The sequence below is a fragment of the Sordaria macrospora genome, chromosome 1 (genome assembly GCF_033870435.1).
Source record: "Sordaria macrospora chromosome 1, complete sequence".
In the NCBI taxonomy this organism is placed as follows: Eukaryota; Fungi; Ascomycota; class Sordariomycetes; order Sordariales; family Sordariaceae; genus Sordaria; species Sordaria macrospora.
The window spans coordinates 977,892-1,003,101 of record NC_089371.1 but is presented as its reverse complement, the minus strand read 5'-3'; the positions used below and the strand labels follow the sequence as shown (position 1 = coordinate 1,003,101).

The 25,210-nt window shown below is 51.0% G+C and overlaps 6 protein-coding genes and 1 non-coding gene across 7 annotated transcripts; 4 read left to right on the top strand and 3 right to left on the bottom strand.

Moving 5' to 3' along the window:
* Window positions 1-1,484: 1,484 nt before the first annotated feature.
* SMAC4_13012 (uncharacterized protein) lies at window positions 1,485-1,940 on the top strand (the record flags this gene model as incomplete). Its single annotated transcript, XM_066091215.1, has 1 exon — window positions 1,485-1,940. One exon carries the CDS (start codon window positions 1,485-1,487, stop codon window positions 1,938-1,940), a length of 456 nt encoding a protein of 151 aa, XP_065945491.1.
* An 815-nt stretch (window positions 1,941-2,755) lies between these two features.
* On the top strand, window positions 2,756-2,847 carry SMAC4_13011. The gene is made up of 2 exons: window positions 2,756-2,791; window positions 2,813-2,847. It is a non-coding gene; the product is annotated as a tRNA-Glu (tRNA).
* A 26-nt stretch (window positions 2,848-2,873) lies between these two features.
* SMAC4_05272 (uncharacterized protein) lies at window positions 2,874-4,366 on the bottom strand. Its single transcript, XM_066090255.1, has 3 exons — window positions 3,762-4,366; window positions 3,619-3,695; window positions 2,874-3,545 (listed from the first exon to the last, which is right to left on the bottom strand). The coding sequence occupies exons 1-3, from the start codon at window positions 4,151-4,153 to the stop codon at window positions 3,211-3,213; spliced, it is 804 nt and encodes a 267-aa protein (XP_065945490.1). The 5' UTR covers window positions 4,154-4,366; the 3' UTR covers window positions 2,874-3,210.
* Window positions 4,367-4,759: 393 nt separating this feature from the next.
* On the top strand, window positions 4,760-6,344 carry SMAC4_05271 (uncharacterized protein). Its single transcript, XM_003347021.2, has one exon. It carries the CDS (start codon window positions 5,047-5,049, stop codon window positions 5,767-5,769), a length of 723 nt encoding a protein of 240 aa, XP_003347069.1. The 5' UTR covers window positions 4,760-5,046; the 3' UTR covers window positions 5,770-6,344.
* A 740-nt stretch (window positions 6,345-7,084) lies between these two features.
* On the top strand, window positions 7,085-9,235 carry SMAC4_05270 (uncharacterized protein). The gene is made up of 2 exons (XM_003347020.2): window positions 7,085-7,950; window positions 8,125-9,235. Exons 1-2 carry the CDS (start codon window positions 7,442-7,444, stop codon window positions 9,143-9,145), a joined length of 1,530 nt encoding a protein of 509 aa, XP_003347068.1. The 5' UTR covers window positions 7,085-7,441; the 3' UTR covers window positions 9,146-9,235.
* Window positions 9,236-9,277: 42 nt separating this feature from the next.
* SMAC4_05269 (uncharacterized protein) lies at window positions 9,278-14,763 on the bottom strand (the record flags this gene model as incomplete). Its single annotated transcript, XM_003347019.2, has 2 exons — window positions 9,278-11,564; window positions 11,622-14,763. The coding sequence occupies 2 exons, from the start codon at window positions 14,761-14,763 to the stop codon at window positions 9,595-9,597; spliced, it is 5,112 nt and encodes a 1,703-aa protein (XP_003347067.1). The 3' UTR covers window positions 9,278-9,594.
* Window positions 14,764-15,832: 1,069 nt separating this feature from the next.
* Window positions 15,833-19,524, bottom strand: SMAC4_05268 (uncharacterized protein). Its single transcript, XM_003347018.2, has 6 exons — window positions 18,624-19,524; window positions 18,003-18,543; window positions 17,490-17,889; window positions 16,807-17,424; window positions 16,370-16,674; window positions 15,833-16,305 (listed from the first exon to the last, which is right to left on the bottom strand). The coding sequence occupies exons 2-6, from the start codon at window positions 18,348-18,350 to the stop codon at window positions 16,234-16,236; spliced, it is 1,743 nt and encodes a 580-aa protein (XP_003347066.1). The 5' UTR covers window positions 18,351-18,543; window positions 18,624-19,524; the 3' UTR covers window positions 15,833-16,233.
* Window positions 19,525-25,210: the final 5,686 nt, after the last annotated feature.

The following is a 25,210-nucleotide window of genomic DNA, read 5'->3' as shown; positions in this document are numbered from 1 at the left end:
AAGGATCAATGTTGAAAAGAAGAATGAAGCATCAAAGGCGCGCCCCTGTCTGCCGCTCCGGCCGCTGTGGGGAGTTTCGGGAGCCCGAGAGCACCGCCTCACAATCTCACTCCCCTAAACCCAGCAACCCACAGACAACCCTGTGATCCCCACTGAGAACTCCAAACAATCCCCAATAAAGAACCTTGACCAACCACGACGCTGACCTGCCCCAAGAGGTTTAAGTCGATTGCCTTGCAATAGAAACAGATCACTGCCAGTGGTCGAAATCCGCTCAATGTCGGCGATCACTACCGTTACAGATTGGCGACGACAACACGAGAGGTTCCGGCCCTTTTTGTCGCGCTGACTGGGGTTCATGGTAGCAGCAGGTTGCGATAGCGATTCGCCCTGAGTGATCACTCTCATCACAGACCCCAGGGATTATGAGAATGCAGTGCCTACAGCGGCTCGCCTACTCCGAGTTGGTGGACAAATTGTCCACAATGAACCCTTGGCGATACAACTCGCGACGATATGAAGACCAAACAATATGCCGGGTCTCTCACCTTGTGTTGTCATTCGAAGATATTAATAATGGTGTCACAGATCCGTCCCCGGAGACTGTCCCCGGGACAGAGTTCAATGTTGACCCCGGACCGGTGACATATATCCCTTCTTGGTCCTTTCTCCAAAGAGCTCCAAGACCAGCACTATGCTGGAGTCGAACCAAAACGGCATGGTATCGATTTATTGATCGAGACATCTCAAGAAGTTTGTTTCAATGCTTCTTTTCAATTTGCTCGTCTCAAACTGCCCACTGAGGTTCAATGGAGGTTGGGTGACGTGGGACAGTTGTTCGCTGCCGTCCTTCACAGGCTGCATTGCACAGCCCCCCTGCGTCCTTCGACATTGATGAGGCACAGCAACATCAGCTACACGATAAAGCGTTGGACTTGATTGAGTTCGACTATGGCTCGCATTATCTGAGGAAAAGGAGGTCAAGTCCACGAGACTGTTGGAGATATCACAACGTCATAGGTAACTCATCTGTCAGGCACAGCCCTCTCCATCTGGGGATGACGGCAGAAGATTGCTCCGCAAAAGTCAATTGCTTCTTGTGGTTAGATGTATTGACCTGTCTTGCCACGCCAAATTTGAGCAAAAGTCGTGATCAACAGGATATCGACCTGGTGGGATGGAGTTCGAGTCCTACCTGTATCATCAAGTCCTGTGCTTCACTTACCTAACCTCAATCCCCCGAGCCCCTTCTATCGTTGACGCTCAGCCACGCCATAAAGGACCGCCACTGAATGATGAACGCCTGTGCCCCATCCTGTTCGACGTGTCAGATATTTAGCAAGAATTCGAAACTAGACCTCAACCAATATCAAGATGACGAGCCAATGCTATGAAGTTGAGGCTTCGAGTTGGGGAATGGTTTCTCGTCGTCGTCGGTGCTCCCGTCTCGAAGCCCCATATCGCAGTGCCGGTCCGCATGAAGGATGGCCGACAGCTGCCACAAGCACAGACCATGCAAACAGCCGCCAACCATACTGGCTCCACACAAAATAACCACAGCTTACGTAATCCATTGCGAAGATTTAACGACAACACAAAACTTTTCCTGCAGAAAGTTTCGACTCGTGAATTTCTCTTCCAACCAGCCAGCCCGACAACCGACATCAACGACGACAAACGTACGATCAGCAACAACCTCCAGTCTTGATCGAAAGTTCAGATTGGTGGCCAATGCTGCTTCGCGCGGAGCAAGCCTGAGCTTTTGCGATGGAATTTCCTGGGGAAGCGTCGCAATTGACGCCGACATGAAAGTTATTGTTTCTCGGTCGTCTTTGTCCTCTCCCGGATCGGCATCTTCGCAACAGCAACGGCAAGCTCAGTCGCTCGCTCGCCCATCGGAACGGATACACAAGGCAATGATTGTGGCAAGTGGGTGGTGATAGCTCTATTTGCCCTTCATTGCATCGCTTCAGCAAATATCACAAGGTACGTTTTCATTCACTCCTGTCATCCAGCACATGCACAAACACACCACCCATATATCCTGTGATGAGAGTAATTTGCGATTGATGCTGTTACGGTGGGACCCTTTCGCCGGGTGTCCTATACCTTTCAGTATGTGATAGTATATTCTTACATATTCTGAGTTTATATCCCTTTCACACATTTGTCATGTTATCGAGAAGTTAAAGTTGGTGATCACTTTGCTAACTTTCGAAAAGTGTTCTAGATGTCTTGTCTCGAACGCTTGTGGTGGGTGGTGTTGTTTGGTTGGCTGGGATATCTGGTGGCCGGACGCGGGCTGTCTAGGATAGAGAATACATGATCTTGCAAATACTTGTCGTTCCAATCTTTTAAGAAATTGCTGTGATTGTGATCGTGATGAATGACTTTGAAGCTCTGCGTTGGAGCTTTGCGGATGTCAACGCCAATGGTGATGATCACATGAAGTCTCGTTCTGGAGAGCAGACTACATGGAAATCTCTTGACAGATATTCAAGTCCGAAACAGGCATCTTGACGAAAATCTCGACCGTCATGTCCTTCGTCAAACGACTGAACCTCAAGGAAACTTGCTCCTCCAGAAGTGTCCGGCATACATGAGGTCAACATCGTGGTGTTCTGGGCATCCTTACCTTCACGAGAAGCTGGTCTGGAGATGTTCACGGTCAGGCCGTCAAGGCTATTTGTCATATGCAGATATAAACTCACGTGCGGCACACTCTTTCAATAAACATCGGACCATATCAGTTCAATCGGGTATGGTGTAGCGGTAACATCGTTGACTCTCACTTCTCAGGAGTGACTGCTCTCTCAACAGCCCCGGGTTCGACTCCCGGTATCCGAGTCTCAATATCTTTTTTGCTGATTTTCCTTTTTTTGCATTTTCAACACCCTCCTCCCCTTCTATAGGTACTTTCATCTTCCCACTTCCCCTTTTTACCTTGACCCCATTCTTCTTTTTTGCTTCTTTCCCAACCTCTTATGCTCCTCCTTTGGCCTCTTGCTTCGGCAATGCACCTCACACCTTGTTTCTTCTGTGACAGGCAAGTTGAGTTGTACAAGGGGGTTCATAGCAAATTGCTTCACAACTTTCTTTACTTGACCACAAACACCTTTGGCTTCATTCCACCATGGAAGCTCACATTTGAAAGCGCCATACCCAAAGGCCCACACATATAACTTCATCACCTAAGTTCTATTTGCCTTCTCACCTCCCTCCCCTACCAACACACAAATCCGTCCTAATAATCCACTTCTCCCCTGCCGTTACCTCCCTGCCCTCATGCAACATACAATCATTCCCATGCTTATGCAGTAACAGCATACCCGTCTCCGGAGCCACAGCAATTGCTTCCTTCGCCACCTGTCGGTCGTGGGGGTAGAAGACGGTCTCGCCGCCCGTGCACCCTTCGCTGGCGGAGGTGAGATAGAGCAGCAGAGTCCAGGTTGTTTTGGCAGGGACTTGTTGTTGTTTTTGGTTGGGATTTGGGTTCTCGTCGGAGGAGGGGGGGAGGGTGAGGGTGATTTTGTTTGAGTCGTCGTCTGGTTGGGGGTGTTAGTAGGGGGAGGGGAAGGGGGACGGAGGAAAACTGGGGGAAACAGAGGGGAAACATACAATGCGCATCAAAGAACTGCCCTTTTGTGTATCGGTATATCCTGATATTTGGGTTTAGGCCGATGACTTCTCCGCCCCTGTTCACTTCCAGTCAGTAAACCTCTCTCACCCAACTTTTCTCATGTCGGAAATAGAAAACTCACCACAAATGCTCCAACCCACCCCCCAAAACCGCCTCCTTCAACCCCGTTTCATACCAAAGCCTATCCGCAAACTTCTGATCGTCAATCTGGAACCGATCATTCACTCGCACCGCCATCCCCCGCTTCGGTTTCCCAGGCGTGGTTATCAGCGGGAGCGTGCTCAGGAAGGAGACGTAGTCGCGGCATAAGGATTTGGGGAAGAAGTTCCGGAGAACGACGACCTTGTCATCCACGAGACTGTCGAAGGTGAGGTCGGTGATGGGCAGGGAGGGCTTGAACGGGGGCCAGGAGGGCGGGGCGGCGCTGCTGGTGGGTGGTGCTGTTGACGGTGCGGAAGTTTGGGATGGTTTGCTGCCGTTGGTTGCGGTTGTTGATTTCTTTGGTTTGGGCATTTTGGGGGTGGGATTTGAGATCCGATGGGTAGTTTTCTGAGAAAGGAAGTTGAGTTGTTGGTGAGATTGGTTCTATCGCTTTTCGGGGCGTGGTCCTTTATGAGGAGTTAATACATGAGAAAAAAGTCAGAGAATCCGATTTTTCTGGGTTCAACGCCAGGTAGGATCGTCTAGAGGCCAACTCAATTTCAGCTGCTTGGTCGTGATGCTGGTGCATTGGTGTTGTTGATGGGTGAGACAGGCCCAGACTTCCCCACAATTTAGCACCGTCGTTCAGGTGCCCCACCATGCCTCATTGAGGGGCGGGGCCGCGGGATCAGCCCAAGCTGAACCTCCACGAGCTGAAGTTGAGATGGATATATCAGCCTGCGCACAAGCCATGATTCCACGGTCAATTCGTATCTACAGACTCTGAGGAGATAATCCAAGCTTCGATTCCGTTTCCCCATCTCACCTCCGAAGTCTGTACCGGAAATACTGCACGATAAAGGAAGAACACTCCGTAGGGTTAGGGTCTGATCCTCTCTCGGGCGGAGATAAACCACCACCTGGTCCAAGCTCCGGTGCATGCAAATCTGGGGCAGGCAGGCAAGGGCAGCACGGCAACGGAAACAACTTCCATCAAAAGCGTTGCAGACTGCAGGAACGACCGGGAACAGTGGACAGGCTTTTCATTCTAGGTACATCCCGTGCCAGCTTCAGTCACTTCCACGCAATCACTTCATCAGCCATCATCCACCCGATACCTCTATTCCACTTTCGCTCCGAGAAATATCAGTGTCAAATCCGCGTTCGCTGCTTCCGCATCCCAACGCCTTCCGTTTTCCATCCATCTCACTCTTCATTCAAGTTCACCACCGAGACAGCTCTTGGCAGACACACTCATTTTCAAGATGCCGATTCTCTCCAGCATCATCAGCAAACTGGTCTGGGCCGACGGTCAGCCTCCGAAAGCCCCACAACAACAATCGACCACAACCCCGGCCGGCCCCGCCGCACCGGTAGCAGCAGGAACAACAACAACACAAACACCCATTCCAGCTCCTGCCAATGCCTCGTCACTTGCACCCACATCAGATGCGGCGCGCTACCCACCCGCACAGCAATGGGAGGAACGTCCTTACCCGCCCCTCTTCTCGGAGCGCTCCATGAAGCAGCTTGGCCTCTTCTTCGGCGGCGCCACCTTCTTCGCCCTCTCCGTTGCCGTCTCCCGGCGCGCCGTGGCCCGCCACCTCAAGGCCTCCAAGATGGAGATCTTTGCGCCTAACACCATGGCCTCGGGCATAGCGCGACCCGGTGCTGGCAACATCAACGCCAAGGCCGACAAGGATCCCATGATGGCCGCCGAGGCCCTCACTCTGGCCACGCTCAACGTCGTCAGCTTCGCCACCATGGCCGCCGGAGGCACCAGCTGGGCCCTTGACATCTTGTCGGTGGAGGACCTGAGGAGGAAGGCGCGCAGGACGCTGTATGGCGGCAACGAAGCCAACCTGGATGAGGAGGCCGAGAAGGAGGTTGCCGAGTGGGTGGCCAAGACGTTGGGGATTGATTTGGAGAAGGCGGAGGAGGAGGCCAAGGGTAAGATGTTTGCCGACGAGGCTGTTAAGAAGCCGTGAATTGGTGGTCTCTGCGGCGGCAGCAGCAGCAGCAGCAGCAGCAGCAGCAAAGGAAGTTAACACAACTCAATGATACCCGACTCGTTCTTTCTTCTTTCTCCACTCTATTTCTTTTCCTCTGTCTGCACCACACAACGGGTTATCTTTCGACTTGATACAGGATTACAGCAACTGCTACGGTGACCGGGGGAAAACGGTGGCCATCTTGGAGAGACAGTTCACTACTCGTACTTGTTTGTTTGCCTATGGATCTTCGGACCTGTTTCCGCGGATGAGAAACATAGCCAATGGGACAATGCCAGCTCTTTCTCCCTTCAAAATCCTTCCTACCTGTCAAACTGTCTTTCTATCTGTGTGTCGAGTCAAGGAGAAAAAGTGTCAGAGGAGGTCAACAAGGAACAAGAAACAAGCAACACGAAGCTCCATTATTTGGCTTTTCAAGACTTTGTACATCGGACCCGAAATCCCACGATATCGGCAACGATCAGGAAAGAGACAACTGGCGTGTAATTAGCCCTGACTACCCTGGATGCTCTCATGCATGTCTTCTCAATCAGGAACCTGGAAAAGGAAACACCCGTCCGCTCGCAGCATGTTCGCCGCCGCCAGTCCAGTGCACCAAACTTTTTGTTGAACAACGAACGAACGAACGAACAACGAATTGAGCCCCCCGAGGTCGTGTCACATTTTGCGGTGAGTGTATGAGAAGTATCATCGTCTTCTTTCTCCCCGCCTTTTCTTATCATTTTTAATTGCCACCTTTGTTCCCTTCCGTTTGAAATCCTCTGTGTGTTGCCCGCCACATGGCCTCGCATAGCTTCCAGTTCCAGCTTCCCTTCATGACACTGGCCGTTTGTCTTGCAACGCAACACGCGCACACACCCCTTTCCCATCCCTACATAGAAATTTCATTGATTGGGCCTGCGAACCTGCAGAAAGGGGTATCAACCGTTTGAACGTGGCTTTCTTTTTCTTTTTTCCCTCTGTTATCCGTCTGCCGTAGCCGGGAGTGTTAACCGCGCTGTCCGCCACTCGCGCCACAACCGCGTTTACACACAACAACCATGTCCTTAGGTATAGGGAACGCATGGATGTTTGACATGTGCATGTTACCAGCAGTTAGCAGTCCCTCCCGACCCCGATATTTTCCCGAACATCTCCCTCCATATCAAGATTTTTATCCCAATTTAGACCGGTACATACAACAAATGCTGAATTGGTAAATTTGTGATTACGGATCATGGCAGAAAAAGCCAGCCAGATGCCTACTATCTACGGATGCCATTCCCGATGTAGCTACGCAGCTACGTACATACGGCAACCTGTTTGGCACTGAGTTGGCTGTGCTGTCTGCTTCCCTTGCTATTTGTATCACCAGATCGACAAACGGTGTGTGTGTGGGTGCTTGTGTGTGTGACGACGCTTTGATTGACTGATGTGATGTGCTCTGTCTGCTCTGCTCTGAGCGTCGAGGGTTCTTTCGAGTCCGATGGTCTGGGATGAATGTTTACTTATATCCCGTTTCTCGTTTCTTGACCATGCTTTAGCTATTTCATGACTATTTTGATCTTTAAAGATCATCTTCTCAACAGGAGTTGTTTCTTCTAATCCATCCTTGACCATCACTCCCCTCCCTCTCTTACCCTAACTATCCTTCAATACCGCCATCACAATGTCAACAACAGCGACAATCCCAACCTACCGCTACCAATACCGGCCTTCTTCTTCTTCTTCCTCCCGCCTCCCCACCTCCAGCTTCAGCCTCTTCACCCCCCGCAACACCCTTCCCCACCATTACCTCGAATCGCCCACCAACATCTTTCTCCCTCAACAACAATTCTCAACTACAAATTCACAGCCACAACAGCCAGAGAAAATTATCATCCGCCAGGTCGGTGGGGCAGGTGATAACCACGTGCAGTGGGTATCCATTTCCGAAATAATTCCATACTCGGAGGGTGAGAGCAGCAATGGTGGCTCAGGTGGGAAGCATGGAGGGAAGCCAAGCACGAAAAGCTTGAAGAGCTACACCTCCCAAGTGCACGGCATAGTGCACACAGCAAGCTGGCCGAACCACGACGTGGGCGATCGGCTTTGGTTGAGGAGTGACCAGCCGATAATCAAGGGGAGGAGGAGCGTGCCGATTGTGAATCTGGATAAGGGTGTTAGTGGGGAGGTTTGGTATGTTTCTCCTTCCTTCCTTTCTTTCTTTCTTTACTCATTTGAGTTGTATCTGGGTTATTGGCTGTTTGTGGTTGGGGGAGAGGCGGACTGAGAGAGATAAAAAGACAAAAAAAGTGACAAAAAAAAAAAAAAAAAAAAACTTGACAAGAAAAGAAGCTAACAAAACCACAGCATATCCCACGTAACCTGGCATCCCCAAAAACGAGAACTCAGCAGCAGCACCAGTGGTGGTAACACAACCATCACCTTTATCGGAGCTGAGTACCGCCACGGCCACGGCCATGGTCCCACCCACAGCCACTCCCACAGCATCTCCCACGGATACTCCCAAGGACAACAACAACGTGATGGTACCGGCGGTGGACCACATGCATTCAGGATGTGTATCATCCAAGATCCCAGCAGTAACAGCACAAGTCATACCGACAACGACAACGGCGGGGTTATCGAAATGATTTCTTTAGAAGAACTAGACACGTGCTTTGAAGATGTCGAGGATGTTAAGCCAGCACCGCCGTCATCATCACCATTATCGTCCTCGGTACACGACCACATTTACTCTCACTACCGCTCTCACTCTCATGCCCCACCACCGCCATCACCACCCACGGATCTCCAAATATCAGGTCCAGGCGACAACAATCACATCACTCACATCACTCACATCTCAAAACAGCTACGAGATTCTAGAGGTCTTAGACGTCATGGAGATCCTCGAGGTCCTAGAGGTCCTAAAAGCCCTAGAGGTCCTAGAAGTCCTAGAGACCCTGCTGTCATAGTCAACAAAACCGACAACAGGAGATTGATCAATGATAATGACGATGACGGCGGCGGCGATAACCTCAGCCACGCCTCCTTCGCAAGCTCATCAACCAAAGGAAAAGTGGCCATGGATCTGGTAGCGCTGAGTTTGTCCATCTTCAACTTCAACGCCGCCATGTTGGACTTGGCTGCGTTGTCTAATCAGAGTATGGGCATGGGAATGGGTGGTCTTGTGAGGGACATTGATGAACGACCGGAGGCGGAGGATGATAGTGATGAGGACGAAGAGGACGAGGAGGGAGAGGAGAAGGTGTGGAGTAATTGCGAGTCTATTCAATCGTCTGGACGGCAATCGGTGATGAGTGACGAGGAAGAGGGTGAGAGGAGTCGAGTAGAAGGGAGTGAAAGTGGGAGTGGCTATGATATGTAAAGTCGCAGTTGAGTAAGAGGTCATTATCGGAGATATCAAGGCAAGTATAATCTAATTACACTAATACCAATCCTAAGAAGCACTACTGAAAAACTTAACTAACTTGAAGATACTATCCAGCCCTGGCTTGTTTTTTTAGTTTTATCGGACGAGCGCCCTAGACTAATAATGCCTTCCAATATCAAAGGCCTTGAAGGAGACCGAGAAAGGCGTCTGCGGCGTTTCAAACCCTTGCCATTATCCTACATTGCCTCAAACGAAGGACAGTTCCGTTCAGAAAAGGTCAGTGAGAGATTCAAAGTCCCCTGTTCAGCGCATGGTCGAAGAACCAAACTAACAAACAAACCAGTATTGGACTGTAGACCTAGCGATGCCTCACTAATCACGATAATAAGGGCACCAAGCAATACGCACTAAAATCAATATCGTACCAACGATATCAACGAGCCTTAAAGCGCCGCCATCTGTGCAACTCGCGCTGCAAGCGAGTCCTCATCCATTTCCAGCTCAACCTCCTCAACCTCCTCATCGCTTTCCTCGTCATATTCCTCCTTCTTGATTCCTTGATCTAGGCCCATGATTATCTGCTTGTTGATCGGACCAGCACTAGCACCACCATCACTACCATAACAAGCACCACCACCACATGTAGCAGGAGCAGGAGCTGCAGGAAAAGAGGAGACGAACGGATCATAAATCGCAGAAGCCGTGATAGTACCGGTGAGTGGGCTCTCAGACTGCGAAGCCCCAACAACATCTGGGATTACAAGCGGCTCAAGAGGAGGAGTTGGGTTCCTGTGACCCATTCTCACCACCTGCTCAACCCAAATGGGAAGTTCTCCCTTGACGGGAACACCACTATCAGCCGCCGAACCCAACCCAGCATTACTCGCCCTAGGGGGAGAAGCAGAGTAAATATCCAGCAAGAGATCCTCGGTGTCTAGAGAGGTTCGCTCAGTCAAAGGCTGAAGATTAGCGGAGCAAGTCGAAGCACTTAGATCACTGGTGCGACTGGAGTGATCACCGCGGATGACCGTCTCCTCATTGGTGGGTGGAGGAGTATAGGTCGTGGCGACAGGACCAGAGAGACCGATAGCAAGATCGGCCTTAGCGAACGTAGGTAGCGGGCCTAGTAGATGGCCCATGGCGGGAAAGCCGCCATCAGAGGCGCTGCCAAGGACACTCTGGGATCCAGCGCCAGGTGTGCGAGCGGAGGTAGAACTACCACCGTCAGAATATCCGATAAGAGACTTAACCTCTGGATGGAACTCGAGACAGGGCTCCTCTGTGGATGTTTTCCGGACCTGAAGAAGGAAGTTGGCGTCATACTTAAAGATTTTGCCCTTCTTAGAGACACCAACCTCTGGAGATACAGGCTTGACCACAGGGCTAGATGGAGGCGATTCAAAGCTGAGAAGGTCCTCCTCAGCAACCGGGCTAAGGTTCGAGGCGGACTTGGTAGATTTGAGCCCAGTAGATTCCTCGCCAGAGTTGTTTCTGTTCCGGGCGTCATTCCTCTCATCTCCATCCTCGTCGTCGTGACTGAAAAGGTTCAGGACCTGGCCATAATGAACGACCTTGCCATCGCTTGTGCGTGTGTAAGAAAGGGGATCGCCATGCTCATCCATAAAGTCACTGCCGCCGCTTGCATTGTGTCTGCCTCTGTGCCTCTGAGAAACGAGCAGGACGTCACTTAAAAGGTCCATATCCTCACTTCCATCGTCCAGTTTCCTTTGAATGATGCCGCTTGTCCTGGCAAGCTCACCGAGCTTGTCCCAAAACAGCCAGGGAAAGCTGACAAGTGGCATTGTCTTGGGTGTAATCCTTCTGGTTCCGAGGCTGCCATCAGGTCTAATGTGCGGCTGCTTGGCTTCATGCAAGGCAATACGAACTTCTTCGTAGGTGACTCTGTACATGGCCGACACGAAGGAAAGCAGATCGCCGCCGGCCTCTTTCCTACACTGATCCCTGAAATGCTGCTTGAGGGCAGAAGATTCGCGACCGACGTTTTCTTGGAGCTTGTATTCTGATCCCACGCGGGGCTTGGACATGACAAAGGCCGTCCAGACTTCGAACTCGGTGGCAATCTCGAGCTGGCACATTACACGGCGCATAGCGGTGTCGTACTGAGATTTGATACGGCGGGCTTTGGTCAGCGTCTCATCCCTAAGAGCGCGGCACTTTGTATGCTTAAGAATGCGGCTGTCGAACGGCAGCTCATAGTTCTCTTTCATGTCGAATGTCTCCCGTTTGACCATATCGTAGAGCTTTCCAAGCGCTGTTGCAGAGTGATAGTCGCGTTTCTTTTTCTCCATGAAATGAGGCCAGGATTTGGGATCCAGTCGTTTTGGGAACACGGCGGGCACACCAGTCTTTACGTAGTCAACGGCCATAGAGTGAAGGATAGCGAGCTCAAGACCTGTAGGATTCAATGGTTAGTGGTCATTCTTACAGTTACTCAACACAATACACTTACACTTGGAACTCTTCACTCCGTCCATTTCCGCATCCGCTGTGGCCATATGGGCATGAGCAATCAACGGCAAATTGTTGTGCTTCATGTAGAGCACAAAGAATGTAACCAGATTGTTGACGGTCGGTTCGTTTGCCAACTCCTTGCCTACAACGGGCTCATTGATCATCGGTGGATGGGAGCGTTCATTGGGGACAAGCAAAGGATCCCAGATAACAAAGAAGTCATCGCCATCAAGGTCTCCGCCAGAGCACATGCTGGGGACGTCTCTGTCCCCAGTTAAGGGAAAGACCACGACGTCTCTGATATGTCGCAAAGCAGGGACATCAACTGCCTCCACGACTCGGATATCACCGGGGTGGAGGGATGGGTTTCTGCCAACGACGCAGGTTCCAGTAATGACTTTGTAACCGTCGTTGACATTGTCAGGAATCTGCAGAAAGATCTGTGGGAGCTTCTCGCTGGGAACGTCCTTCCAGCCTTCTATGACCTTCATATGCCCTTTCAAGGTGCGAGACTCATCTACGCAGCCGAGCACGAAGGCACTCTTTTCCACGCTGAGCCGAGCTTTCTCCTTCAGTGTTTTGATGGACCATGATCGCCACAGCTGAAGTAGGGTGCGGACAAAAGGCTCCTGGGACTCCATGAAGCCGTAGGAGAGCATCTGTGCAATGATCGGTGTGATATGGTTTTCGTCAACGTACTTTCTCAGATACTCCGTTGCCTTTCGTTTATCTACCATTGCTGCGTTGTAGTCAGAGAGTTGCTTCTCCATCATGTCCACGAAAACTTGATCGGGCACACCGAGAGACGAGAGAACTGCGATGGTCTGTCGGTTCAGGGTGGCGGTTGCGAAAGCCGAACATTTGATAACCTCAAGGCCGTTGAATTCAGCAACGAACTTCTCCTGTGACTTCCGAATATGGACTTCCATACCCTTCACATCGGGCCAGGTAACCAAGACTCCCTTGCAACCTCCCATGCGGAACTGGAAGGCTGAAGGTAGCCTATCGAGGCTCCACTCATGCGTTATGATTTTCGCAAGCAGAGGAGAAATCTTGCCTACTCCGTCTGTGAAGCAAAACCCGTCCTTTTCAACATCAGGGATTGTGACGATCCTAGGTGCCGGAATGCCAGGCACTAAACGTGTGGTTGAAAAACACTGCCCAAGTCTGGCCGCATACTTGGCAATGACCTTGATGTGACTGAAGCGGCCCATCCAGGACCGCATCATGTCGCATGTCAAGTCGCTTTGCTCACAGAACATGTAGGCACCAGCCTCTCGAATTTGAGAGTTGCCAAATGCAAGGAACTTCCAGTGCCATAGACCCATGGCAATCCCTTCCTGCAACACCCTGTACGCACGCAAGAACAGGGGAAGTTCTGCTTCGCCGCTCCTGATACGACCCTCAAGAACCTCATCGGTGAATTGAATGCGGATAAAGTAGTCCTGTGCAAACCTCCACTGACGGATGACGCGGTTCGTGGGCTCGACGTATGGTGTACTGAAGTAGATACGAGTAGGTGTAATAGTGACCCTACGAACCAAAGCGCAGTAGTTGGGTATTATGAAGGTTGATGGGAAATACCTCATAGCTGCACTGTCCTTGAATAGCCCCATAGGATCAAAGATACGCTTGCCAGCGTACTCGTCGGCAGCATATTCGAGGATGAGGCGAGCACGGTCTTTGTTGAGGCTGTTGTCATCATTACAGAACTCCGTCAGCTTCTCAAGGAATGGTCGGTCAATATTGTGTTCGTTGATGATTCCTTGGGAAATACACACTTCAAGCTGGTACCGGACGTCAAACGGTAGGGAGATACGGGGCGGTGCTGCTAACAGAGAAAAGTCGTTGTTCCATGACTGTGATGAGGCAGGTTGGATGGCATGACCGTATCTGTCATCAAGGAGGTCCCATACCTCTGGCTTTTTGTTAGGAAGCGGCTCGGGAAAGACAGTCAACTTCGTCCTGAGATTCCAATCGAGCAAATGTTGTGAAACCTTGTCCCAGACCCTTGTTGAATGCTGATCCAGCTCAATCCAGTATGTGAGCCACCGGCCCAGGTCGATGTACTGGTGGTTCTCAGCGAGCGACACTGGGCCTTTGCCAACATCCTGTCCAGGGCTGATGTCCACCACTCTCTCCCACAGGTCGTTTTCGCTCCAAGTCAGCCGATCCTCACCAAAAGTCTTTGCCGCATCCTTTTTTCTGTACGCAACCGGCGGATCCCGGAGAGTCATGACCAAGGCCTGACGATGCTCCTCACCAACCATGGTTCTGCATAGTTCCTTGATGACTCCAAACTTAATGTGAAGCTTGTAGTGCTCGTTTTGTCTTTGAAACCCACTAGGTTTGCGCTGATAATGGAGAGAGAATTGAATCACCAATCGCATCCGTTTGAAATCGAACTTAATTCTCAACAATGAGTCCGACGACAGTGTTTGAACCGATTGTTTCTTCATGAATACCGCAGGCTGGACCAAGACGCCGAAGGACAAGGTTGAAGGACAGATGTATGCGGTTTGCGGGCAAGTTGTGCCAAGCTGAGTCCTGATGGTACGCTCCTTGTAGTCATCGCGCTTTGGGTCCACGGTCTCCAGAGGCAGCCAGTGATCAACAAGTCCAATTCTGAGTCTACAAACGCCTCGAGAGAGGAAGTCGGTAGACAGAGGAGGTGGCTCAAAGCGAACCAGAGCCCTCCGGCCGCGATCAGAAATGTCTGGGCGGTCCTCGTCAAGATCAATGTAACTGATGTGACCATGCTCTGAGAAAAGATTGTAGATATCCTGAACGTTCGCTCCAGGAGGCACATTTTTAACACGAATGGAAGCCCCCCTAGCCCATTTCCACTCCTTAGAAATAAAGACCGGTTGTGGAGGAGGACCGGAGGATGCGAATGGGGATGGTTTGCCGCGTGAGTATTGCCGAATAGCGCGAGGGGGATGTTGGGAAGAGCTGGAGGAGGGTCGAGAGGGCGGTCGCGAGGGTGGTCGAGATGTTGATGTATTCTCTTTGTGCCGCGGCTGCTGGCTAGGTCTGCACCGGCTAGCATGTGTAGGACAAGCGTCATCTCTGGGGCTCCTGTCCGGGGAAACGAGAGCTGCATGCTGCGCCTGCTCAACCCAGGCGGGTATTCCTGACATCTCGGATAACTGTCGTGGCTACAGTAAGCTTTCAGGTATTCGTCAGAATCGATCCAGATTCCTCTCTTAGAGGGAGGAAGGGGCAGGACTGTGGGATAGTGCTTGATGAGGTGCAGGTGGCGGTTGAAGGATTGCGCAAACACTTACTGACCAGTTTTCTTCTTTGATTCCTTGGTTGTGTTTGATGCTGCTGGGTCTTTATGATGGAGAGGGCGGTAGTGATCGCGAATGGGAGAAGCATTGATTCCCATGAGCTAGAAGAGAAGTCGTAAAATACCTGCAGATCGAGATGTGATTTTTGACGAGAAGATAATGGTGGGGTGGCTCGGTGGTTGCCGGGGAACGGACGAAATGATGGACGACTCGGGAAAAGGAAAACTGGACGAAAAGATTTGTCAAAGCCCGCCGCCGTTGAGCCTCGAACGCCGGACGGAGGAGTACACCTGTGTCAATCAAGTAATCATATGATAAATCGCAGAGACAATCGGATGCTCGGCTTCCGTCATGTCTCATGTGTATTGAAACGAAAGATCATCGAAAAGTCGGAAGTCATGGACGGAGGTGCACTGGGCAGGAAGGGGCGACAGATACCATGGAAAAGGTCGTGAGCTGCGATTGAGCAAGAATGTTCTGAACATACAGTTGAAGCAGCTTGAGCTGATATCCAACTCTCTCTCAATGTGTGTAACAAATATGTGACTGGTGATGTTTGCTGGGGTAGAAAATTGGCAGATGATGAATCCGGGGAATGCCAGTCGTAGGGTGGACAACGCATTTGTCAACTCCAAGCACCTGTGTTAGCAAGGCAAGAACCCCCAATGTCCTTATCCCTAGGCAATTATGGGCGGTTCAAGCACTCAGTTGTGAAGCTCCGCTTCGTACCTTCTCCCTCCACTGCCATCGTTCCTTCCTTCGGTTTGACATGCGATAAAAAGGAGTGTCGTCACCGCTTCCTGCCATCACTCGCACCCCGCTGTGCTCACAGTTTCATCGCGACTTTCTGCCTCGGACGATAGCGAGAAATTTGTGCTTCCATCACTGGTGCCTGATATCAGACCAAAGTACACCATCAGTGATTGGTCTCCATCTTGCCTCATCGAAAAGGAGAAAGTAACATCAGATCTGCTTGTTTTCATGTCCTGGAACTCAAATGTAAATGCATTTGATGCCCTTGGGCTTGTGAAATTCAAAATCGACGTAGAAACAAGGTGAAATTGAACGCCTTAGCTCCAAGTCCACGCACGGAGTTTTCGCTCTTCGAGGATGCACTCACTTCCGTCATGTCTCCAATCACGGTCCTCTTGTCCACCCCTCTTGCACCTTTTATGGCCACACTCCATCATCTAAGCCCTCGTCCATGATGATTCGAGTGAGGGCGAGGAAAGAGGATGCGGGAGACAAATGCTCTCTCTCCCTGACGAGTACAGGAAATATGACGAGTCCCATCTCGACACCCCCTTGCCCTCCCGCTTACCCTCGACGATCAAAGATCTTCCCCGGGTTCATAATCCACTTGGGATCCAGCGCCAACTTGATCGATTTCTGTATAGTCAATCAGCATGTCGTCCAGCTCCTTGCCTGATTCTGCCGGAGTGAAAAGACTTACCATAACACCAAGTGTATCCGGCCCAACCTCCCATAGCAGTGACTCCTTCTTGCCCCAGCCAACGGAATGCTCACCTGTGCATGTTCCCTCCATCTCTAGCGCCCTCTTGACCATGTTCTTCACGCACAATTCCACCTTATCCCTCTCTTCCTTCTTCTGCCGGTTATAGATGATACTCTCGTGGAAGTTGCCGTCGCCAATGTGCCCCAGGATGCTGGCAAAGAGGCCCATATCGTCCATCTCTTTTTTGCTAACTTCGATAATGTCAGCTAGCCTGCTGAAGGGTACAGCAACGTCAGTGCTCCCTAGAATGACCGACGGCGTTAGCTTTGCTGTCTTTGTGAAGACAAACGTTGCGTGTTGTTGTTTGTTCCTATGCACTGCTGCCAAGATATCACTCATCGAACAAACAAAAGAAAGGAAAGAAGAAAACTTACAAACTTCCTCCCCCTCCTTCCTCAAAGCAAGCATACTCCACAGACTCTCCTTCCTCGCGGACCACAGCAACTTCTGCTCCCTAGCATCCTTTGCAAACTCAAAGTTGCTCCCCTTATTTGTTTTGGTGATTCTCTGTACCAGTTCAATGTTCTCCTGCACGCCCGCTTTCGTCCCCGCAAACTTGAAGAACAGTGTCGGCATCTCCTTCCATACCCGTGGCGCCGTGGCTCCGCCCATGTTGACCACCTTCATCTGCACCTCGTCCATAATCTCCATAGCCGCAACGGGAATGCCCCGCTGCATAACCTCCGCGGCCGCTGATGCTGCGTCACGGATCGTGGGGAAAGAGACGACTGCGACCGAAAGCTCCTCAGGGACAACGGCTAGCTTGAGGGTTGCTTCTGTCACGAGACCCAGTGTGCCTTCGGAGCCGACGAAGAGGCTGTTGAGGTTGTAGCCGGCTGAGGACTTGCGCGGACGCCGGCGGGTCTTGATGACGGAGCCATCAGCGAGGACTACTGTCAGGTTGATGACCCAGTCTTTCATGGTGCCATACTTGACAGCGTTGGTACCGGAGCAGTTGGTTCCGATCATGCCACCGATCTTGGCACTCGGGCCTGTGATATTTGTTAGTGTCCGGAGACTTCAAGATCTTTTCTGTTACAGCGGACACAAGACACACCTGGATCAATAGGAAAGAAGAGCCCGCTCTCCATCTTAGCAAGCTGCTCATTTAGATCCTGCCAACCAATGCTCGGCTGAACGACGATGTCCATATCCTCTTTGTTAAACTGGACGATTTGATCCATAAAGGCAAAGTCAACACTGATTCCCCCGAAAGGCGCGGAAAAGTTTCCTTCCAAACTGGAACCTCCAGAATACGGAATGATAGGTACTCGGTACTTGTGACATATCCGTGCGACTGTCGACACTTGCTCTGTTGACCGGGGGTAGGCTACCGCGACTGGCAGTCCCTCAGGGTTGGTCGTTGACCACTCCGAATACCCATGAGCGTGGAGGTCATCCGGATCAGTCGAAATGATGTCCTCGCCCTCAATCTCTCTTCTAATCTCAGCGATAGCCTGATATTACCAACTCTCGCGTTAGTCCAAGCTTTACCCTTATGACTTGAAAGTGGAATGAGGTGATAGTGACTTGGTTATAACGAGGCCTGACAGCGATCACACTAACGTACCAGCTCCATTTCGTGTAGGCTTGCGTAGTCCGGCGCAGGATAAATGCTATCCATCAGCAGAGCTCCGGGAAACCCGTTATGCCGAAACTCTGACAGACTCCAACCAAGGAGACCCGCGGTAGTGGCGATGACAAAGGCTCCTGATACAGGAGGCCATGTCGAAGCCCATCGTGTCTGACGTGCTTTGCCGTTACTACTACCACTACCCTCTTTAGAGATGTTGCTCCGTACGGTCGAAGTGGTAAACCGCTGACAGTAGATGAAGCTCCCAGAACTCCCACTAGCCCCAGGGCCAGCAATAGCCCGCCTGATGGGCCTCGCCGCTCTGATGAGGTTGGTTGTCGACATGCCGGTCAGCGTTGAAGATCGGATCGGTCACGCTTGGTTGAGTTAAGGGTGATAGAGTGTACCGTTGTAGTCGAGTCTGATGTGTGAAACGAGTCTTCAAGTTCACAGTTGATGCCTGGTTATATATGTACCGAATACTATTGTTTACTTGGGAGGACGAAATATTTGACACCGATCGGCCCGATGAGCCCGTCTTGTGATGATTAGTGAGTCTGATGACTGAATACGACACAAACAACTTTGCTTTCTCAACGGACCTGATATTTCGCTTACCTTGGAGAGAGTTAGGTCGGAAGAGGGACGGTTTGACTACCCCGTACTTATCAACTCGTGGCTTGGCTCTCACGCACACTTGCACCCGACGAGAGTACCCACTCCGAAGACTAGGCCCGGATTGACACAGCCTTTGGAAAAGGGTACCCGAAGTCACACACTCGGCTCACCGAACCACGCACCGTGCTTGTTTTGTAACAAACAAATGACGATCCGTCCGTCTTGGGCAAGGTTATATGTGTTAGTCTTTTGACGTTTTGAATCAGCTCTGTTGGGACCTAGCCCTAGAGGCTTTTGGGAGGGCTATAACGAGGTTGCGTGTGGAGGACTTGATGACCAAATTGTCATAGGTTTATGGGAGATGGTTGAACTTTTTAGAGTGCGGTAAAACATAGAAAGAATACCCAAAAGGTGCTTGTAAAGCTCCAAGTGCGAATAAGAGCCGCTTCCATACAAGGAGAAGGGTGCAGTAAAGAGAAGTCGGGGTCGTATAGCTGGCAGACCCAATAAAAAGAAGAATATCGAGCTGGCTGGCTCAAGCATGGTAAACTGCCATGCGCACTACGGAAAAGAGCCACAATGTAAGCCAAGTCTGTCAGAATTCTCCCGGGGGCGACAGGGACAGTACCCGTCGTCACCAGGTGGATCTGACAATTTGCAAGGCAGGGGCCGCACAACAGGATCCGAACGGTGGTGGCAGGAGGCAGGCCAGAGAGCTGCCTGAGCGGGTATAGGCGTACTTGGTGTTTTCGTGGCCAGCTAGCTTGGAGGACTCAAGGGTATTGAGGGGATTGTGTGATGTAGCGCGTCGTGGAACTTGCGGCCGAAGACAAAGAAAAGGGTGGCCGTAAACGAGCAAAAGAAAGGCCATAAAAACTGGCTGATAATTTTCCCACTAGGAGTGTTCGGAAAGGGCTAGGCTAAGAGAAGAGCCAGTGCATTTCTAATCGGCCACAGAGTTGTCATCTTACAAAAGCCGAGAGAATCTTGGAAGGGGAGTGAAAAGACAGGCAGGTCATCCTTGACGCCACGAAAAATCGAGGATCTAGATCACTGGCGCCTCTAGATATGCCTGGTACAAATCTCATCCGGTTGGTAGGGCAGCCTCGTGTTTACCCATCGCATGGCACTCGCGCAAAGTGTCCTGTCGTAGAAGACTAGGCAGAACTGGGTGTCAAAAGATGGGATGGGGGTACTTGTGGGGAAAGGGAAGAAAGACAAATGAGAGAAACAAAGAAGATTTACACTAGTCCCACATCCTCCCACGCGTAGCTCACATGGCATTGGCGGGGGTAGAGACCGAAGGTCGGCACTGCAGTAGCGTCTGGTGGTGTGCTCGGGCTAGTTGGCGAGCTAGAGGTCACGCCGCGCTTCAGGTACCTGAATTGGTGTCATCAAGTGGAAACTCAAGAAGGACTTGGCTCCTGGTAGTGGGAGAGAGAAAGAACGACGTCTCGCGCCCGAGTTGCTCGGGATCATGATATGAGCGTAGCCTGAGGTAGCATCTATGGAACCCCCAACGAAAGGTCGCTTGTCGTGGACTACTAGTTCCGCTCCGCACAAGCGGTATCAATCCGCTCTTTGGCAGTGATGTTCCAACCATTGCAGTGGACATTCCTTGGAACTTCTTCTGTAGAAGTTGCAAGTAAATTGCAACCCAAGGTGGGAGAAGAGCCTTCGAAGTAGGTAGGTATGTACCTATAAACCATGGTCACCGTTACATGCATCGTAACTCCTGAGATGGAAATCTCCTTTGAGGATTACCTAGACGTTTCTGAGTCAGGGGAGTAATGGGGGTTACCGGCAATGTGTTCCAACGCCGTCGATCGGGCTACTGTCAGCAGCTCGCTCCCAGGTACCGGTTTCGTGGTGTTCCGGACCAGGGAGTGCAAGCCACACACCTATGCAGAATGAGTTTGGCGTTGGTTTTCGAGTCCTGAGGAAAAAGAAAGTTGATGATCTACAGTGTTATGAGATTGGAGTCGCTCTCATGGGCGCATTCATGGTGCCCTTCAAGCCTCTGAATGCCTGACTATTGTGTAGGCTTGGCGAACTCGGGGTATCTCGCCCGCCGGACCCGGAGCTTTTTGCAACTTATGTAACCCTCGAGGTGTTGTTGCCGCGCGTAGGTCGCATCCGTTACTGATCACTTGCTTTTGTCTGACGCATCAGCTCTTCGCCCACATGGTCGGGCCGCAATCACCAACGGATGACAATGCGGTGAAGAGCTTGCAATGTGCGGTAATACCGTTACTTGAGGGTACCATGCCGAACTTGAAGTCGTCCATAGTGTATATCTGTACTTGAAGGCTCCGGATAGGTTGATCTGGCAGACGTATAGATAGCAGTGGTGTGTTCATTACTGGGTTATTGGAACCGCCGGAGCCGTATCTGGTTATTTCGGTGAAAGAATGCCGCTTATTGCGACCTCAAGGGAGTCAAGAGGGCTATTCCTAGCCATGTCAGCCAGCTTCCGACGGCCTCGGCCTCGTCAACATCTGAAGTCCTCTTAGTTGCGGTTTGTGAAACTGTGCATCCATGACGGACACTTACCATAAGTTCGATGAATACGGTCCCTTGCACTCTTCGCCCTACATGTAGTTTTAGTGGCTGGAACCTCAATGTCCCCATCCCATTCCTATGCTCGTCTGGTGACTTCAGTGCAGAAGCATGGTAGAAAAAGCAGTAAGCATGGGGACGGAACGTGACTGCCGAGGTCATGAGGACAAAAATGAAGTGAAGAAGTTGGCAATCGGCTGCGGGAGCAAACAAAGATGGAAGAAGTGAAGTGAGGTCAGCCTTGCCAGAGTCATTTCCCCAGACTGGGCCACAGCAGTGAGGTACCGGCGACAATCCGAGATTGCTCAAGACAAAGTGCGGGGAAAGAAACGAGCCTTCTGGCATCTCACTCAGATGCGGTGCAACTTTCACACGCCTCGTGCGAGTCGCCGTCAACTCCTGCCAATTAGGCCAAGCTGGGGATGCTCGCCGAGTCGTGTTGTGTTGTGTGAAAACGACGTAGTCACGATCCGTCAGCTCCAGGGCTTACCGAGCCTCGCTTGAAATTGGAGGCACGAAGAATTTGAATGCAATGGAACTTGGGTTTTGAAGAGGCAGCCGGGCAAAGAATGGTAGAGTGGCAAGGGCAATGACTGACCGCATGGCTGCCTTGAGACTGGAATGCGGTGCCTTCGGTGATACAACATCATAATGTTGGAAGGCGCAACTCAGATGCGTTGAGGTTTGAAAATGTAAAGGAAAGCTCTTCCCCACGTGCAACCCTGGCGAACCCCCGCCTGAGCTCCTGCCGCTACAAGCCCCTCCTTGCCCGCGATTGCCCTATGGAGACGCCAAACCGGTGGAACTGCCCCGCATTGAAGCACCTTGACGGCGCTCCGGTTGAATCCACTGTGTCTTTTGGTTAAATCCACTGTATCCACATCGAAATCGCAGCGAAAATCATGAATTGGCACGGGCTATTATCAGACTTCCTATGCTCGACATCACCAAGGGCAATTCTCGAAAGTATCAAGTCACCGCAGCTAAGTAAAAACCGATACTAGCATACTTCAAACTAGTAGAAGTCCTACCGCCCTTGAAAACGCTAATTGTGTTTCCAAAGTTTAAAGGGCTTTTGAAAGACAAATGCACTCATACTCTAAGGGACTCTTAAGAAATAGAAGTGCTTATTCATATGCTTTTTTCTGCGTAGTCATTGAAAGACCTTCGTGAACACTAGCCTTGGAAGATACAGTGGATTTAACCGAACCGCTTGACGGACCCGGGCGGTCCCACCTTCCAGAAGCCCACACAACAGCTCCAACGGAAAGTGCACAACAGGCGGAGACAAATCACACGACAACGACGACGACGACAACGATCCTCACTCCAAAACTTCTCCCCACTTCAAGTTCTCAAGAACACCACCCCGCTTCTCAAGACTGCGCATCCATCTCCCTTCTTGCCAAATCTGCATTCTACATATTTCCTCCTCCTCCATCGTCGGCAGTGGGGGAAAGAACTTTGCACGGTTTGACATTCAGTCATTGCCGCACTCCCACACGCTTCCAAGAGGCACAGATCGCTGAGCCTCAGCATGGAATTTCACCACCAACCAGCTTCCACATTGTCTCTGAGACAGAACGTGTGAGTCCTGTCCATCTGGCACAAGCTTCGTCGCCATTCTTCCTGCATCCCAGAGGAGCAGATTTACCGTCATGGGGTTACACGGTCCCACGGTCCCACCACCAGACCAACGACATCGCAGAGTCTCACCTAGTCTTCCTGCCTCGGAGTAACCGCCTGGTCTTCTTTTCAGCTTACGTTGTTGATGCGCTCCTGTGGGAATGGCTTCCATTTCATACCTTGCAGACCGCTTCTTTCGAACCGAGGAAACTGGAAACCGTTCTCAAACCTTCCTCTTCTCCGTGTCTTCGAATCCTTCGAGTTCTGTCAAGCTGAGCCAACCTTACAGTCAGACATCAACCTACACACACCCCCTCAGCAACCGCACTTGCCCGTTGTCATACCCCATCCCCTCTCAAGCTTGTTTACTCCTTCGGCCGGCATGTCATACACTTGACTAGTTCAAGCGAAGAAAGCAAACTTTCAAGTACAAACATTGTGGTCATCCCTTGCCTGTCTCGTTTCTTCGCGTTCGAATTCGCTACTTCATGGTGGTCCGAGATGCCAAGGCATAAAGACTCGGGATTGCCATTACAGACAATTATCGGCGAGAGCTCAAGCGAGACGCCACCTCCAAATTGTCGGAGCAGAAAAAGCAATGTCTTACGCAGAGTTGACAGGCCGGCAGGGTCAGACAGACAGCCGCCCACATGCCCACTCATCTCCGAAGGATGGCACGGTGGGCAGTTAGTTCGGCCACGGTGCCGACTTGGATTCCAGAATTCCTTCAGAAGCCAGAAGGAGCCCAACAGTGTGGCGAGTAGCAATGGCAGCTTCGAGGCTTTTCACTGGCCTTCGTCACCATATCTGGTGTGCATCCTCACAGCGCCCTTTGTGTCTACTACATTGACTGCCTGCATTACCCATTGTTCTCCGTCTTCACAGTAACATCCAAAAACAAACCCCTGACCAGCTGGATATCACCGACGTCGTTAGCCAGTATCAAACTTTGCAAGCGTAGCCGCACTACGCAGGAAGCTAATTCTCAACCAAGATGCTCCGGACCACGGCCTGGCCCCAAGCGTACAGCTTTGCATATGTAGCACTCCATACAAGAAGGTGCGGCAGAGCATGTTATGGCCAGCACACCAATGATGACCATGGATGGACAAGCGCCCATCGATCGTGACCCTTTCCCTTCCTTAGGCCTTGGCCAGGATTGGTCTAGACGGCACGACAAACATCACATAGGCTCAAGACTACTGCACTCACTTGCTTCTATCTCATGTACGATGATCAACATCCGGACATCGCTGGGAAGTAGTGTAGTTGACACCTCAATTTTTGTCAAGATGGTACGTATCTACCACTCGCCCCTCCCAGCACTGGGAGCGACAGATGGACATGATGAGAAAAAAGCCTTCCGCACCCTTCAGGCATTTACCCGCACGTCAGCTGATGGTCACGAGACTGGGCAGGATGGCCAGATGAAACATCAGTTGAATGGCTACGAACTTCTGAAGATATCAACCAGCTACGGCAGACAAGTCTAGTCCGCCTTCGCATACGTGAATGAATGGCCTCTTACTAGCTGGGAAAGAACTCGATTTTTACGACGTTGACAGTAAGGTCAAAACACAAACATACGAGCGAAAAGAAGCATTGCTTTACGAATCATCTAGGGGATGTTCAAGTAGAGTCCCAGCTAGCCCACACCGTCGAAATATGTTGTCACCCGCCAACAGCATGAACTCACCATTGCACCTTGGATTTCTCCCGCTCCTCACCACGAATCCTTCCCAATTAATTATTACTTTCGTCATCAAATGTCGTAAACCGAGAAGAACGCCTTGGTATGTCGTGCTTCTGAGGAGAGTCGTGGTACTGGCTAGGTAATTGCATACTGTATGGTTTGCCATTACTTGATATATACTACCTCCCCTTCTCCCATCGGTTCGTGTATGCCTCAGCCTCATTAACTTTGACACTAACAGCCGTTGTCGTGCCTGGCTTGGCTTGCTGATCAAGCGGTTCGGAGGCGAGTATGTGCCGAGTAACACAGGAAAAAGCTCCCCCTGCCAGTATTGCTGAGCACAGCAAAAACCAACGCAACTAGATGAAGGCAATGGCAACTCATCGGTGAATGAGCATCCGGTAATTCAGCTCACAGTGGTGAATTGCAAACAGGGAAATGTTTGCATGTCCTAGCAACTCGCAGTTCTTAGATCACACAATTTAAGAAAAGACAGCGACATACGCCGAGGATGGGAAAGCCTTCAACACTCGCACCTGACAAGTGGTCACTTACTACATGGGGCACAAAGAAAGGAAGAAGCGCTGGTATAGATATTGAAAAGCCACCCTTATGGGAAGGAAGGGAGTGAATAAGAAACGGTAAAACACAGTGAAGACCATAAGGGGTTTGGCTGGCCCAAGGGTCATTAATGGAGCAAGTTTAAGCA

Bases quoted from the DNA above. Each gene is read 5' to 3' on its own strand.
- SMAC4_05272 (XM_066090255.1), bottom strand. From the start codon at position 4,153: ATGCCCAAACCAAAGAAATCAACAACCGCAACCAACGGCAGCAAACCA. The intron at 3,696-3,761 runs GTGAGTTTTCTA...GGAAGTGAACAG, and splicing joins GGTGGGTTGGAGCATTTGTG to GGGCGGAGAAGTCATCGGCC. The intron at 3,546-3,618 runs GTATGTTTCCCC...ACCCCCAACCAG, and splicing joins GCAGTTCTTTGATGCGCATT to ACGACGACTCAAACAAAATC.
- SMAC4_05271 (XM_003347021.2), top strand. From the start codon at position 5,047: ATGCCGATTCTCTCCAGCATCATCAGCAAACTGGTCTGGGCCGACGGT.
- SMAC4_05270 (XM_003347020.2), top strand. From the start codon at position 7,442: ATGTCAACAACAGCGACAATCCCAACCTACCGCTACCAATACCGGCCT. The intron at 7,951-8,124 runs GTATGTTTCTCC...ACAAAACCACAG, and splicing joins GGTGTTAGTGGGGAGGTTTG to CATATCCCACGTAACCTGGC.
- SMAC4_05268 (XM_003347018.2), bottom strand. From the start codon at position 18,350: ATGTCGACAACCAACCTCATCAGAGCGGCGAGGCCCATCAGGCGGGCT. The intron at 17,425-17,489 runs GTGTGTCTTGTG...CAAATATCACAG, and splicing joins CTTCTTTCCTATTGATCCAG to GCCCGAGTGCCAAGATCGGT. The intron at 16,306-16,369 runs GTAAGTCTTTTC...TTGACTATACAG, and splicing joins CGGATACACTTGGTGTTATG to AAATCGATCAAGTTGGCGCT.